This window comes from Bicyclus anynana, chromosome 1 (genome assembly GCF_947172395.1).
Source record: "Bicyclus anynana chromosome 1, ilBicAnyn1.1, whole genome shotgun sequence".
NCBI classification, from domain to species: domain Eukaryota; kingdom Metazoa; phylum Arthropoda; class Insecta; order Lepidoptera; family Nymphalidae; genus Bicyclus; species Bicyclus anynana.
In genome coordinates this window covers 1,018,193-1,032,824 of record NC_069083.1, presented here as the reverse complement: position 1 = coordinate 1,032,824, position 14,632 = coordinate 1,018,193, and the positions used below count along the sequence as shown (strand labels likewise).

At 40.4% G+C, this 14,632-nt stretch overlaps 1 protein-coding gene across 1 annotated transcript in view; it reads right to left on the bottom strand.

The window, feature by feature from the left end:
* The window catches only part of LOC112050871 (solute carrier organic anion transporter family member 4A1), a 66,953-nt gene that overhangs the window by 3,320 nt on the left and 49,001 nt on the right, over nucleotides 1-14,632 (bottom strand). Inside the window, exons 7-13 of the mRNA XM_052890679.1 lie at nucleotides 7,139-7,241; nucleotides 4,654-4,775; nucleotides 3,970-4,218; nucleotides 3,022-3,229; nucleotides 1,578-2,500; nucleotides 962-1,106; nucleotides 176-343 (exon numbers count right to left, since the gene is read on the bottom strand). Of these exons, the coding sequence (XP_052746639.1) occupies nucleotides 176-343; nucleotides 962-1,106; nucleotides 1,578-2,500; nucleotides 3,022-3,229; nucleotides 3,970-4,218; nucleotides 4,654-4,775; nucleotides 7,139-7,241 (1,918 nt within the window). The remainder of the gene's footprint in view (nucleotides 1-175; nucleotides 344-961; nucleotides 1,107-1,577; nucleotides 2,501-3,021; nucleotides 3,230-3,969; nucleotides 4,219-4,653; nucleotides 4,776-7,138; nucleotides 7,242-14,632) is intronic.

Genomic DNA, 14,632 nt, shown 5'->3' with positions numbered 1-14,632 from the left:
TACTGGCTTTACAATATGAAAAAGAAAAAAATAACAACCACAAAATAAAAATAAAACAAGCGTTAAAATCGTTAGCGGGTAATAAAATAAACAACATAATTATTGTGTGAGTGTGCTGATAATGCGACGCTTACACAAGCTGTCCCAAAAAGTTAGTAGGTACTCATATAATTACCTGCTCATGTGCAAGTTATCGTAGAGCTGACAGGCGCCGTTGGCCCACAGCCGACACGAGAGGTCGATGAGGAAGCCGAAGATGAGCGGCGCGGGGATGGTGCCCAGCAGCCGCACCAGGATCCACTGGATGCCCAACGCGAACGAGCGCTGGTCTTCGCGCACGCACCTGTTGGAATATAATTAAAATATTCAAGAACATTTTTTACTTGAAAAACTCAGGCTCTGCCTACGTGTTTGAACTTTGTTAAAGACTAGTTTTTATCAAAGTCCAAACATGTAGATAGAACGTAAGTGTTTCAAGTCAAATGAATCCACACTAAATTGTTAAATATATTTATGTTAGGGACCTTTAGAGCCGAACCAAAGACGATAGAGTAGGATAGAATATTATGTTTTAGTTATGGTTTATGGTTGTAACATGGCATATAATTTTCCTTTGTAAAAATTAAATATTTATGGTAACAATAACATTTTTTTTCATGTAAGGTAAAATTGTTAATTAGTATAACATCATATCTCACCATTCTATATGGTAACAATATCGATACCATGGTACTATAGGTACATATCTTTGTTTGATGTAGGAGTTTCTTCAACTACCTACCAAATCCGCCATCACACCAGCTATATGGTACCACAAATTAATGCCAATGAAAATATGCAAGTAAATCAAATATGAGCTCCATCGAACGCCAAAAAGTGGTTCTAATCTAGCTTTGAAGATTACCCCACACCGCTTTTTACAAGGCTATACAACACCACACTTGAGTATTAGATATCTTACCTTAAAGTGGCTGATAAAGCAGGCATGGTGGCGAGGAATGTGAACAGCATCACGCAGAAGGAGAGGAACACGAACAGCCAGAGGTAGGGACACTCGGAGCTGCATACGCTGTTGATGGCTTCGTATGATATTGAGGTGTTATTGTCTACAAATAAAGATAATTATGTCATTAGTAAATCCACATAACATAGAGCACTTATGCTGCGCTTTTTTACATCCGTGTGTAAATCATTGACAGATACAACACGTAATATTCCGTGTGTAATATATTATATTCCAGTATTCAAGTTTGGCGCAGTCTGTAGGATGTAAATCGAGTACGATTTTTTTCACCATAATATTCTTCGTCTATCGTATATTGTCGTCTAATCGTCTAATGTATTGTATCATATTGTACAGTATACGACGAAAAATATTATGGTGAAAAAAACCGTAGGTACTCAAGCGCGCGCGTCGGCGCCGCACACCTTACCTTCGTCATAGTAAATAGGCAGCGTGTCGCTGCTGATGCAGGCGCACTGCTGGTACAGCGTGTTGGGCCCGCGGCGCAGCGCGCGCGTGCAGCCGGCGTGGCACGGCGACGCGTACACGCGCGCGTCGGCGCCGCACACCTTACCTTCGTCATAGTAAACAGGCAGCGTGTCGCTGCTGATGCAGGCGCACTGCTGGTACAGCGTGTTGGGCCCGCGGCGCAGCGCGCGCGTGCAGCCGGCGTGGCACGGCGACGCGTACACGCGCGCGTCGGCGCCGCACACCTTACCTTCGTCATAGTAAACAGGCAGCGTGTCGCTGCTGATGCAGGCGCACTGCTGGTACAGCGTGTTGGGCCCGCGGCGCAGCGCGCGCGTGCAGCCGGCGTGGCACGGCGACGCGTACACGCGCGCGTCGGCGCCGCACACCTTACCTTCGTCATAGTAAACAGGCAGCGTGTCGCTGCTGATGCAGGCGCACTGCTGGTACAGCGTGTTGGGCCCGCGGCGCAGCGCGCGCGTGCAGCCGGCGTGGCACGGCGACGCGTACACGCGCGCGTCGGCGCCGCACACCTTACCTTCGTCATAGTAAACAGGCAGCGTGTCGCTGCTGATGCAGGCGCACTGCTGGTACAGCGTGTTGGGCCCGCGGCGCAGCGCGCGCGTGCAGCCGGCGTGGCACGGCGACGCGTACACGCGCGCGTCGGCGCCGCACACCTTACCTTCGTCATAGTAAACAGGCAGCGTGTCGCTGCTGATGCAGGCGCACTGCTGGTACAGCGTGTTGGGCCCGCGGCGCAGCGCGCGCGTGCAGCCGGCGTGGCACGGCGACGCGTACACGCGCGCGTCGGCGCCGCACACCTTACCTTCGTCATAGTAAACAGGCAGCGTGTCGCTGCTGATGCAGGCGCACTGCTGGTACAGCGTGTTGGGCCCGCGGCGCAGCGCGCGCGTGCAGCCGGCGTGGCACGGCGACGCGTACACGCGCGCGTCGGCGCCGCACACCGCCGTCAGCCGCGACGCGCTGCACCCGCACGCCGCGTTGCACTCCGCTATCAGCCTGTCAGTCCTGTTCGTCATAACATTGATGAATACAAACATTATAGAACTTTAATGTTTAGCAGAACATGCTTGTATGTGTATTGATTTCAATTTGAACATTTACAAGGACCTATCCTACCGACTGCGCCAAATAAAGACAACATTTGGCGCAGTCAGTAGGATATGTCCTCGCAGCCAGAGCGAGTACAGATCTGCCTGCCGTCAGTCCAAGCTTACGTTCCTTAACTTTCTAATATGATTGACAGTTTCTGGACGCTATCGCTGCTACAACTGGTTGATCAATAATTTAGGCTGCTTGATACCCAAGCGTAGGTACTTCCTGGATCCATGTTAGAATCTTCCGCTTATGTTTTGTTAATTATCATTACTATTTTGCTAGTAATTTATGCGTAAGTAGATAAGTATTAGGTATTACTTTATAAAGCCCAGAGAAGTGCGACCTAACGCCAACTAAACCCGAGGAACTACATGAATCAATCAACGATTTCTTAACGTAAAGAAACACTTAATCAAACAGTAGGTACTAACTTGGGCACAGAAGGGCTGTTGTACGGGGTGGTGACCCCGGCGTAGGGGTAGTCCTGGCAGCTGAGCACGAAGGACATGCTGAAGAGGCCGGCGAGCAGCGTGGCGGCCACGCACAGCTTGATGATGCCGGCGCACGCCAGCCGCCAGCGCTTTACCAGCCAGCCGCCCAGGAACGTGCCGCCGCCGCCCGCCGGGACTGTTATCACACCTGGAAAACTTTCTGATCAAAACTTGTCTCTTACGAGCAGTGGCGATCACTTGATAGATATAATGCACCTCCTACCCTTGTTATAGACCATATAAAATAAATAAAGACTTACTATAAAATAAAGTCTGATTGGAACTTTTTCTGGAGGACTTGCCACCAGTTCACATAAACGTAGCAGCGAACATTTTTCAATTTACCTACTCCATGTATTAATTATCATAGTCATCACATCTGGCGGAAGTTATCCGTTGTCCGATTGTTGGATATTGACTTTTTGTGTGGAAACACAACAGTCTTGCACAGTTCCCTGTAACCAGAGACTCCGCTCCTTGCGACATGTTTAAAAACTTCAGTCAGTCTGTCATATTGCATGCGTAGCTACCGCCGTATCAATGATACGGGGCCCCTAGACTACAGGGGCCCCTTACGTGTGATAGCAAATAAAAAAACAATAAAAAACTGCAAAAAATAAAAATAAAAAACAAATCTTTGTGGCAAAAGAGTTAGGGTAGAGTATATCAAAAACTAAAAAGATTTTTCGGGATTACTGCTCGTCTATTGGGCTCCCCAACTAAATTTAATACAGGGCCCCTCTAAGGCACGCTACGCCACTGGATAAAACCCTGAAATCTTAACGAAAAATCTATTTCTGCATAGGCCATGTTATGTAGCATCCTGTGGTATTGCTTCTGAAAAGTAATGTAATAATACATTATGGCACTAAAGAATATAGCTTTTACCTAACAACATGGCTGCCTGCGAAGCGTTAACAGCAAATTGGTTCTCAATCAGCTTGGGCAGAAAAGCTGCGAAGCCCGATATGAGCATCCCCTCACTAGCGCCGGCCAAGTTCAGGAACATGAACGTGGGGTTCCTGAACAGCGCTGCAGCGGCTCGCGGCAGCTCGTTCAAAGCGCTGAAAGCGCTGGTTTTTGTTGCTGCGCTCTCATGTGCTTCGGAAACTTTGGACGCTCGGATTTCTGCCGCTCCTGGAATGTCACAAGGTCATATTATAAATGAAATCATTTGCGTTTGAACACTAAACTTTCAAACAATTTAATCATATTCTTGGATATGGATTATTCAGTGCCGACCTAGGATATACAAATACTTACAACTCTTGAGAAAAAACAGAATTAATAGCTGATGGACGTTGGGGTCCCGAGTTGCGACTCCGCACTCGAAAATGCAGTGTTGGCCGAACCCCAGGGGAACTGACGCCATCAAGCTATGATGATGATGAACCTTTTACATACCTAACAAGCTTGAAATAAAAAAAAAGAAGCATTCATTTATTTCAAGTGGTTAAGCCTATTTTACAAGCACTTTTGAACCAACAAGCTTGACTATTTTAAAAGACTACCATAGGTAGGTGCAAATACTTTATGCTTCTGCTTTTAATGCTACAATATAGTAACCGTTACCAGGTAGTTCGAAAGGAAAGGCCAGCAGCGGCGTGGCCACGAGCAGACACAGCATTGCTGACAGGATGAAGCCCACCCACCACGCGCCGATCCATGCGGAGCTCACCGGGGTGATGCCCAGCCTGCAGGAGAGAACGGATTAATGAGACTTAGAGATAATTAGGTGAGAGGAGCATTACAAAGAAACAGGCCCTGTAGCCATGTGTGGCACGTCGAATTCTCTTTCTACAATCGCAAACGTTTCGAAAATTAAAAAAAAAATATGGCAATATCATTTGCTATTGACAGGTGACGTGATCAAGTTATAGATCAGATATGTCATTCCCATTCATTTTCTTAGTTTTCGAAGCGTTTGTAAAAAGATAATCGACGTGCCAAATGGCTACAGGCCCTGAACAGACAACAACATCGTCCTGTTTAAAAACAAACAGTAATAGAACTTATTTGTAGGTTTTCGCGAGAAAAGGTTCTTCGTTCCTGATCCGCACTGAGAAGTTATGGAATGCCCTTCCAGCTTCCGTTTACCCTACCACCTACAACAATACAAAACAATATTAAACTTGTCTTTCTTCCAAAACGTTCTCAGAAGCACCTCGAACCAACTGGTGTGCCTGAACTCAAAAATCTCCCTCATACCTACCTCTCTGGTAGTATGTAAAATAGGATGTCAATAATGACACAAAATAACCACTAGTATTTATTAGTAGGTATAATGCTTAAATAAGGCCTGTTTAATCTTCCTTCTATATCTGAGCAATTTATCCGCTTAAATTTCAAAATGGCGTCTTCAAAAGCATCACTACTTTTAATAAAACTCTTTTCATATTTGCTAGTCGCTACACTCACTGTTTGCCAGAAAAAGACTAAGCAGAGGCGCGTAAAGTGAAGGCTACGCAGTTATAAGTTTTATATCATTCATTTTCTCCGGGAGCATTTCCACAAAGATGTTTCAATCAAAGCCAGCGTCTATTTTACTTGGAGCGAGCGCTGCGAATATTTTTAAAATTCTTTTGTTGCCTTTTGTGGTGTTTATGAACCGGTGTCAAAATATGCCTTTTGTTGAAAGTTTTGTATAAGTAACCTTTTTTTGCTCCAAATTCAGAATGAAAAGCAGACTGTGTAGTTGTGTAGCTATTTATTAATGATTTTCAGTTCTAATATGACAAATATCGCTATGTCGCGGCTTAAAACAAGGTTTCAGTTGTTGAACATGGTGGTTATAAGAGGATTTCAACAGAACAGGCTGTTCTGCTCGGCTACTAGACTAGATTACCGTTTCAGACCTTGGACACACTTGCATTGTTTTTTCCTTTTGAACCTCGTTTATGAACTTATGAAACGTAATAGTTCAAATCACATCTGACATATAAAAGCAAAGGGTTTGACCAGTTAAATGAGCCCGAAGTCGATAAGCTTGTCTAGTTTAGATTAGGAATTCCTCTGACTACCGTCCAATAGAGACTATTAGACCCAGGCGCATGGGAGAGATGCGAACATCTCAGCATTCGAGACTTGTGACACCGGCGTAGGTCCGTTCTATAGGACTTCTGCAGTTACTATGTCAAACACGGTCAAAGACAGTAACGTTTTTAAGCAGATTATACTTTAAAAAAATCTAGAACTTTGCCGCATTGATACCGAAGTTACGCAAATACCCATCTATATATTTAGGTCTACGATAGTTCTAATTTAGCTATCAAGATTGTGGTGAAACAAAACACATAACAGGGCAAGTAAAATTTTATTTGCCTTGGGTTTTTGCTTTTGTGTTATTAATAAGCCAAAATCCGTTGCGTGCCTGTGTATCCACCTTTATATTTCCCTAACAGAGAATGTTATATAATATCGAATTTCGAAAAGCGAATCCCGGACGTCCCCCAACAAATTGTCAATCTCGCACACAATCAAAAACACATAAAATGTTTATTTACTCGGCAGTTAATTTAAAAGTGAAACCGTACCATGGCGAGCGTTCAAAAACTCGTTCCGCGTAAAATGATATTTCGTTACGGAAGCCATGGCGGAAACTGGAATTAATTTGGCTGAAAAGTTGTGCTTGAGAGGCACAATGAGATGAAAGCGAGAGGGCAACTTGCCGAGAGAAGCCGTCGCGTACAGTTGAGATATTAAAAACGAGAACAAGATGCTTCCGCGGATAATTAAAGGTATACTTACTTGTTTCACTTGGATCATACATTTTTGAAGTATAGCTTTTTAGCAGACTCGAGTGATTACAAAAATAAGAAAACTAATGTCGAACAAAGGTTATGATTCACAACATTTGTCAGGACAATTTAATTAACAAATCAAACTGTAACCAAAATAAGACCCTAGAATGCCATAGAATGACCTTGAATTAAGTCACGCACTTGTGAACGACATGTGTAGGGTTAAAGGCGCCTTTGACAGATATCTAACACTCCCCTTTTCCACTCAAGTCACTCTCCCCGCCTATCCCAAGTAAATGTTCTGCGAAATTACTTACGTGTCAGAACTAACAGTGACGAAGTCGGTGTAAATCTTGAGCATTTGTCCGCCCAGCACGTAGCCCAGCGCTGGGCCCACCACCGCCATCGTGTAATACACACCTGAAAATAAAATAACTAATTAATATTAGAGGACAAATAGCATAACTTATAAATCATGTCCGATGTAGCGAGTCTATGACAACTCATTGAAAAACACCATTAAAATAACTTAAAAGATTCAGAAAGGAAGCAGAAATCTTTAAATTTCTGCTGTCTAGGGAAATGATTTTTCATATTATGATGAAAGAAAATGAAAATTCACGCCATATTTGGATGAGGATCTGGAAAATCTTCCAACGCCACCATGGTCCTATGGTAATAGTCACAAATGCTTACAGTATTTATAAAACAACGAAGGTCTATCACAGGCTCTCAAACTATTTATTACAATCAATTTTTAAAATTCAAGATTCATTATTTGTTATAGATTTCTTTATTCGGAAGGTGGACTTTCGACGAGGTGGAAGGTAAGTGGTAATGCTAAGATGGAAGAGGGCTAACTTGTTAGGAGGGTGAAAATCTACACCCCTTTCGGTTTCTACACATCATACCGGAACGCTAAATCGGTTGGCGGTACGTCTTTGCCGATGACCTGGACCAATTCAGAAAACCTCAATCGGCCCAGCCGGGGTTGGAACCCAGGATCTCCGTCTTGTAAATCCGCGCATACCGGTGCGCCACGGCTAATAAACAAATGACCAAAAGTTTTCAACTTTATGGTAAAGTGTAAGTAATAAATGTAAAAGTAAAGCGGAAGTAGACGAGCACGTGAGCACACATACGCGTGAACCCATTACCCCGCCAACGTCACTTCCGGCCGGGGACTGAGAGGCTGAGCGGCGCAAGGAGGGCAGCACTGGAGGCAAGGAGCCCTCTCCAGATATCGAGATGCCGGCTGCGGCCGGTACCATATCTAAAGCTAAGCTATTCGAAAATAGCATCGCTTTGACGCTTTTATTAGCACACTGGTACTATGTCAAAGAAAGAAAGATAGAAAATGTTTTTTTTATTTAGTCAGGTAAACCATATACTAATGTGTTAAGTCAGGTAAACCATAAACTAATGTATTAAGTTCACGATAAAGCGATTTGAAAAGTTCTATAACAAATGGAAGGCTACATTATCAGCGCGTAGCATAAGCTTTATTTTATAACCGTATTGTTAAAATTGTAAATAATTCAATGATAACTAGATAACTATATTTAATAGATTTTCTATTAATTGAGTGGAGGCCTCAAAAGTGTCTCCATTTACGACGCGACGACATTTATAACTATATTTAATAGATTTTCTTTTAATTGAGTGAAGGCCTCAAAAGTGTCTCCATTTACGACGCGCTGGTCTTCTGTGGCATGTTTTAAGTCTATATAATAATAAGTATTTAACTATGATAATATGGTAGATATTTATTACTGACTAGCTGACGCCGCTCGGATTCACCCGCGTGGTTCGCGTCCCTGTAGGAATACGGGGATAATATATAGCTTAATAGCCTGTCTCGATAAATGGGCTATCTAACACTGAACGAATTTTTCAAATCAGACCAGTTCAATTCCTGAAATTAGCGCGTTTAATCATACAAACAAACTCTTCAGCTTTATTTATTAGTATTGATGTTGTTAACATATCGTTTAGGTAATGACAGACTGATGTCGTATCATCAAAGCGTACATCTATCATTATATCTACTTGTTATATCCACGCATGTAGTGTGAAACACGGTTTAAAGCTATTCTGCGGCGGCTTTTAGCTGTGAAAACACGGGCTCGAGCTGTGAAGTGGCCTCGAGAAATGGGATACGCGGGCGGCGCCCTCACACAATGTGCGACCATAGTGGTACTTGAATATTTATCGCACGCTTATAGCTTGCTTAACGCATTGGGGCGTGGAGGACTATGGGTAAGTACCTAAGTGTACAAGTACATACATTAGCATCTTTAGTGTCAACCTTTATTTTCATTATGTATTTAATGACATGACATGACTGCTTCGTTGGTCCAATGTTTTGGATATGTTGCCTCGCCTGAGGTCTTGGGTTCGATGCCTGGGTCGTTGAATAAAGGCCAATATAATTAATTTGATGTTTCCCTTGAATAGAAGGCTGGACCGGACGGAAGAGAGACCGAATACCTACAATATGTTTGCCATAAATGAGTGAAACCCAGACATACTCGTTGCTCACTACTAAACAACAAGCATTCAAATATTTTTAATCAACGACCTAATCTAAGAAAGCGAGATTTTTATAAAGATTTTATATCTATAGTAATATTATAAATCTTAAGAGCTTGTTTGTTTGATTTATTGGACGCGCTAACCTCAGGAACTACTGGTCCGATTTGAAAAATTATTTCTGTGTTAGATAGCCCATTTCTGGTCTGTGGCGGAGCTGTCAAGCTGACAAGTTGTAAAATCAGCGGCTCCAAGAAATTAATTAAATTAAATTAAGTTTTTTAGTTTTTATTCTTACTTTTTATTGTTAAAAAACATAATAAACATTATTTTATTTATAGTAGTAAACTAAAAAAGTACTAAGTATAGTGTACCCATGCCAAAACCGCTAGACCAGTTTGACGGGTGAAATATTTGAAAGTCAACGAACAAAGGAGTTTACCCGGGGAGTATATTTTTCTATTTTCTTTGCTTTTTATCATTACATCATACTATTAAATAAGGTTTTTTTCCCACATTACACTTTTACATTCTCGTTAATCGCGAGATACGTCCCTTCACACAGGAAAGACAAAAGTTTCCTCACTTTGCTTGACTGTTCGTGGAAGTAAAGTCGACGTAAACTTAAACTGTCTCAGACATCAAAAACATACACTACAATATAGCGTCTCGATTACATACAGTAGGTACATAATGTAAATTACATAATTAATAACTTATTACATAATTAATGTTTCCACCACAAGTTGTATTTTCTACAAACAATTATTAACAAAAGTAGCTAGGTACCTACATAAGTTAAATAATATTTAAGCTTTTGTGTTGAGTTATACTTTCATTCCATGCTAACTGTAATATATAAATATGTACTTGACATACTAAATTAGAATTTATTTTACTTAACTTCTGAACAGATTTTAAAACAATTTAGTATTATTATTTAATTTCACATTTTCCATCTCACTTTCACTTTTCTCTCTTTTGTATGTTATCTATTTTCCTTCTCTAACATTTATTCTGATTGGTGTGTTTCAGGACAACCTGTATGATGGCAAATAACACTGATAACGAGGTTGTTAATGCCTTTGAAGATTTTTTCCAGAATGTTCCTATCTTGTTAACAGATTCACTGGATTCGTCTGCTACGGAAGCTCAGAGACTATTAAGAGGCAATGTTAAAGAGTGCAACGATCTTTTTGAATTTCACCATATCACTGTATCTGACATTAAAAAATCTTTCAATTTGTTAAAATTAAAAAGAACTGGAGATCTGTGGGGCATGTCAGTGAAAGTAATATCTAATATAATTGATGTCATTGCTCCCCACTTAGCCATTATTTTTAATGAATGTGTGGACTTAGGTATTTTTCCGAACCTAATGAAGCATGGCAAATTGATACCACTTTTTAAATCAGGAGACAAATCAGATCTTAATAATTATAGACCGATTACAATATTGCCAACACTTAGCAAGGTCTTTGAAAAAATCATATTAAATCAACTTTTATGTCATTTTAATTTAAATAACTTGTTTCATCCTGAACAGTATGGTTTTACAAAAGGTCGCAATACTACTGATGCAGGGGCTAAACTTTTAAAACATATTTATGAAGCATGGGAAAGTTCTAAGAATGCTATTGGTGTGTTCTGTGATCTGTCCAAGGCGTTCGATTGTGTTGACCATAACACTCTTTTACTCAAGTTAAGCCACTATGGCATCAAAAGTATTGCGCTTGATCTCATTGCCTCTTATCTCAGTGATAGAACACAAAAGGTATGCATAAATGATATAAAGTCGCACGGTTCCACTACCAAAATGGGCGTCCCACAGGGTTCAATTCTGGGTCCTTTTTTATTCCTAGTGTACATAAACGATTTACCATTCCATGTCAGCGGCATATGTGAGATTGTACTGTTTGCTGATGACACATCCTTAATTTTTAAGACGGACAGAAATAAAGATAACTCTGGCGACGTAAACCGTGCCATGTCGCATGTGTCGCATTGGTTCACTGCAAATAATCTACTTTTAAATGCCAAGAAAACTAAATGTATTGAGTTTTCATTGCCAAATGTAATAAAATTAGAAAAGTCTATAATGATCGATGGTGAAACACTGGAAATGGAGAGTTCCACAGTTTTCCTGGGAGTGACCTTGGATTGTAAACTTCAGTGGGGTGCTCATATAGAAAAACTGTCTGGTAAACTCAGCTCAGCGGCATTTGCAGTGAGAAAAATAAGACAGTTCACTGATGTTGATACAGCTAGGCTAGTTTATTTTGCGTACTTTCACAGCGTAATGACTTACGGAATTTTATTGTGGGGCAAGGCTGCCGATATACAATCTATATTTGTACTTCAAAAAAGAGCAATTCGAGCAATATATCAATTAAAATCACGCGAGTCCCTTCGTCAAAAGTTTAAAGAAATAGGTATACTAACAGTAGCCTGTCAATATATATATAACAGTATAGTCTATGTAAGACAAAATATTAATTTGTACAAACGAAAAGGAGATTTAAACCCACGTCTTACTAGACACGGGCATAAGTTAGTTATTTCTGCATATCGTCTCCAAAGAGTAAAAAAATCTTTTGTAGGTTTGGGTGTACTCTTCTATAACAAGATCCCCAAGACTGTGATGGACCTGCCAATGCATAGCTTTAAGCAATGTGTTAAAAAACATTTACTTAGTCGAGGTTACTACAACATTGATGAGTTCCTTAAAGATAAAAGCGCTTGGAGGCCATTGGATCAGCTTCCACCTTCACACAGGAAATAAAACTATAAGAAATTGTAATTGTTATCAATTGTAAATTATAATACTGTATGACTTTTTCAAAAGAGCAACTGTTGAGTTTCTTGCCGGTATCTTCTCAGCAGAACCTGCCTTCCGAACCGGTGGTAGAATCTTTACAAATAGTCAACTGACGTGTCAAAAGTGCTTGTAAACTGAGCCTACTTGAAATAAATGATTTTTGATTTGATTTGATTTGATTTGACATTTATCGAGGAAGGCTATAGGCTATATATTATCCCCGTATTCCTAAGGAAAAGGGAACCACGCGGGTAAAACCGTGCGGCGTCAGCTAGTAATAAGATATGTCACTAACGCGTCGAAAGTGATGCGAACAAAAGAAACGAAAGTTATTTAAACAAATAATGCCTAAATATTGTCTTCAATGTCTAGTTGTGTTTTCAGGAAGTGTTAAAACTATTTGTAGTGCATAAATATAATAAAAATTTTAATAAAAAAATACAACCGACTTCAAAACCTAAAAACGCACCCACAAAACTAAAAAGCGAAAAATAACATCATAATATGTTCTACCTGCTGATCAGTATGAAGGCGGTGCTAAGCCGGTGATGTATTAATTCAAGCCATGTGAGAATATCTTATAGATTTACATTTTGCAGACAGTGTTGTTTCATGTGGTCCTGTCAGAAATGGCTTAAATTAAGACAACACCGGCTAAGCTCCGCCTTCATACTGATCAGCAGGTAGAACATATTATGATGTTATTTTTCGCTTTTTAGTTTTGTGGGTGCGTTTTTAGGTTTTGAAGTCGGTTGTATTTTTTTATTAAAATTTTTATTATTTTTCCATTTTTAGTGTAAAATTTAATCTCAAACGAATACAGCAGACCCCTAATACCAGTCACAACCCATCTTGGTACAAAATTCTCAGCAATACAAATTAATCAAGCCCAAGCACAAGGTAGCTACCGTAAACCGTTAAGGAGTTCCCTTAATTGACCTTGGTCTTCATCATCAGACCCCTAATAACAGATACAACTTATCTAGGTAGAAAGTTCTCAGCAATACGAATTAATCAAGGCCAAACACAAGGTAGTTACTGTAAACTGTTAAGGAGTTCCCTTAATTGTCCTTGGTCTTCATCACCAACCCACTAAATGACAGTCACAACCTATCTATGTGGAAAGTTCTCATTAATACAAATCAATCAAGCCCAAACACAAGGTAACTGCTGTAAATCGCCGAGGAGTTCCCTCGTCTGTTTTATGGCTCCATCATCAGATCGATTTTAAACCTTCATAAAATTGTAGTGCTTAAAAGTAGTAAATGGAAAAGTATACGAACATACTAGACACCCATATAATTTTCGAAAGTTCCCCTCAATTTCTCCAGGATTCCATCATCAGATCTTGACATGATGGCAATGGGACCAAATGGGGACTATACCGTTTCAAACAAAAAAAGAATTTTTGAAATCGGTCCTGGCGTCTTTGAGTAATCGGTGTACATACATAAAAAAAAAAAAAAAATACCGACCGAATTGAGAACCTCCTCCTTTTTGAAGTCGGTTAATAAATTACTAGCTGACGCCGCGCGGTTTCACCCGCGTGGTTTCCGTTCCCGTAGGAATATGGGGATAATGTATAGCCTATAGCCTTCCTCGATAAATGGGCTATCTAACACTGAAAGAATTTTTCAAATCGGACTAGTAGTTCCTGAGATTAGCGCGTTCAATCAAACAAACAAACAAACAAACTCTTCAGCTTTATAATATTAATATAGATAATGCAAGTAAACACAAAATTGTGAATATGTGTACTCACTGGAGTATATAAATTATATACCTACCTTCTCTTAAGATTATACATTCAAATACCGAAAACCTCATCCAAATTAGATCAGTAATTTTCAATAGTTTTTTTAAAAAGCGTAACAATTTCTGTAAGAAAACTGAAAATTCTATTTTTAACTGGAAAGCTATTTGTATTACGATAAACTAGAGTATAACAATGTATCGAATGAACTGCATCTAAGATCAAAGCACAGATTAAATAGTGCACAGAGCATCTAGTCTGCATGCGACGTTTGGCAAATTGCGCTGATCTTGGGAAAAGATTAACATTGCAATTTTACATTTTTCTTATCAAATACAGTTTATTTTTGACATTGGAACTAAAACTGCATTATATGAGATATTTTGATATTTATACACTCGTATAGTTTTGTTAAAATTTTGGGTTATCTCTTAACGGGACCACAGCAAAGTCGTCGGTGGCTTAAGCGAGCGCAGATGTTAGTATAAATTGCCTCGTTAGTCCAGTGGTTAGCCAGTGGTGACTTCCCGAGGTCCTGGGTTCGATTTGTCAGGCTCTGAAGCACTGAACTTTTCTCTCTGCAAATTTTCAGTAAAGTTTTCAGCCTGGAATTGAGAAGTTGGTGGCGGTACGACCCCGGAGAACGCGTTAAGTCGACGGACTCGTTTAATTTCATTTCGTTATCATTAACATCTGATGACCTTTAAT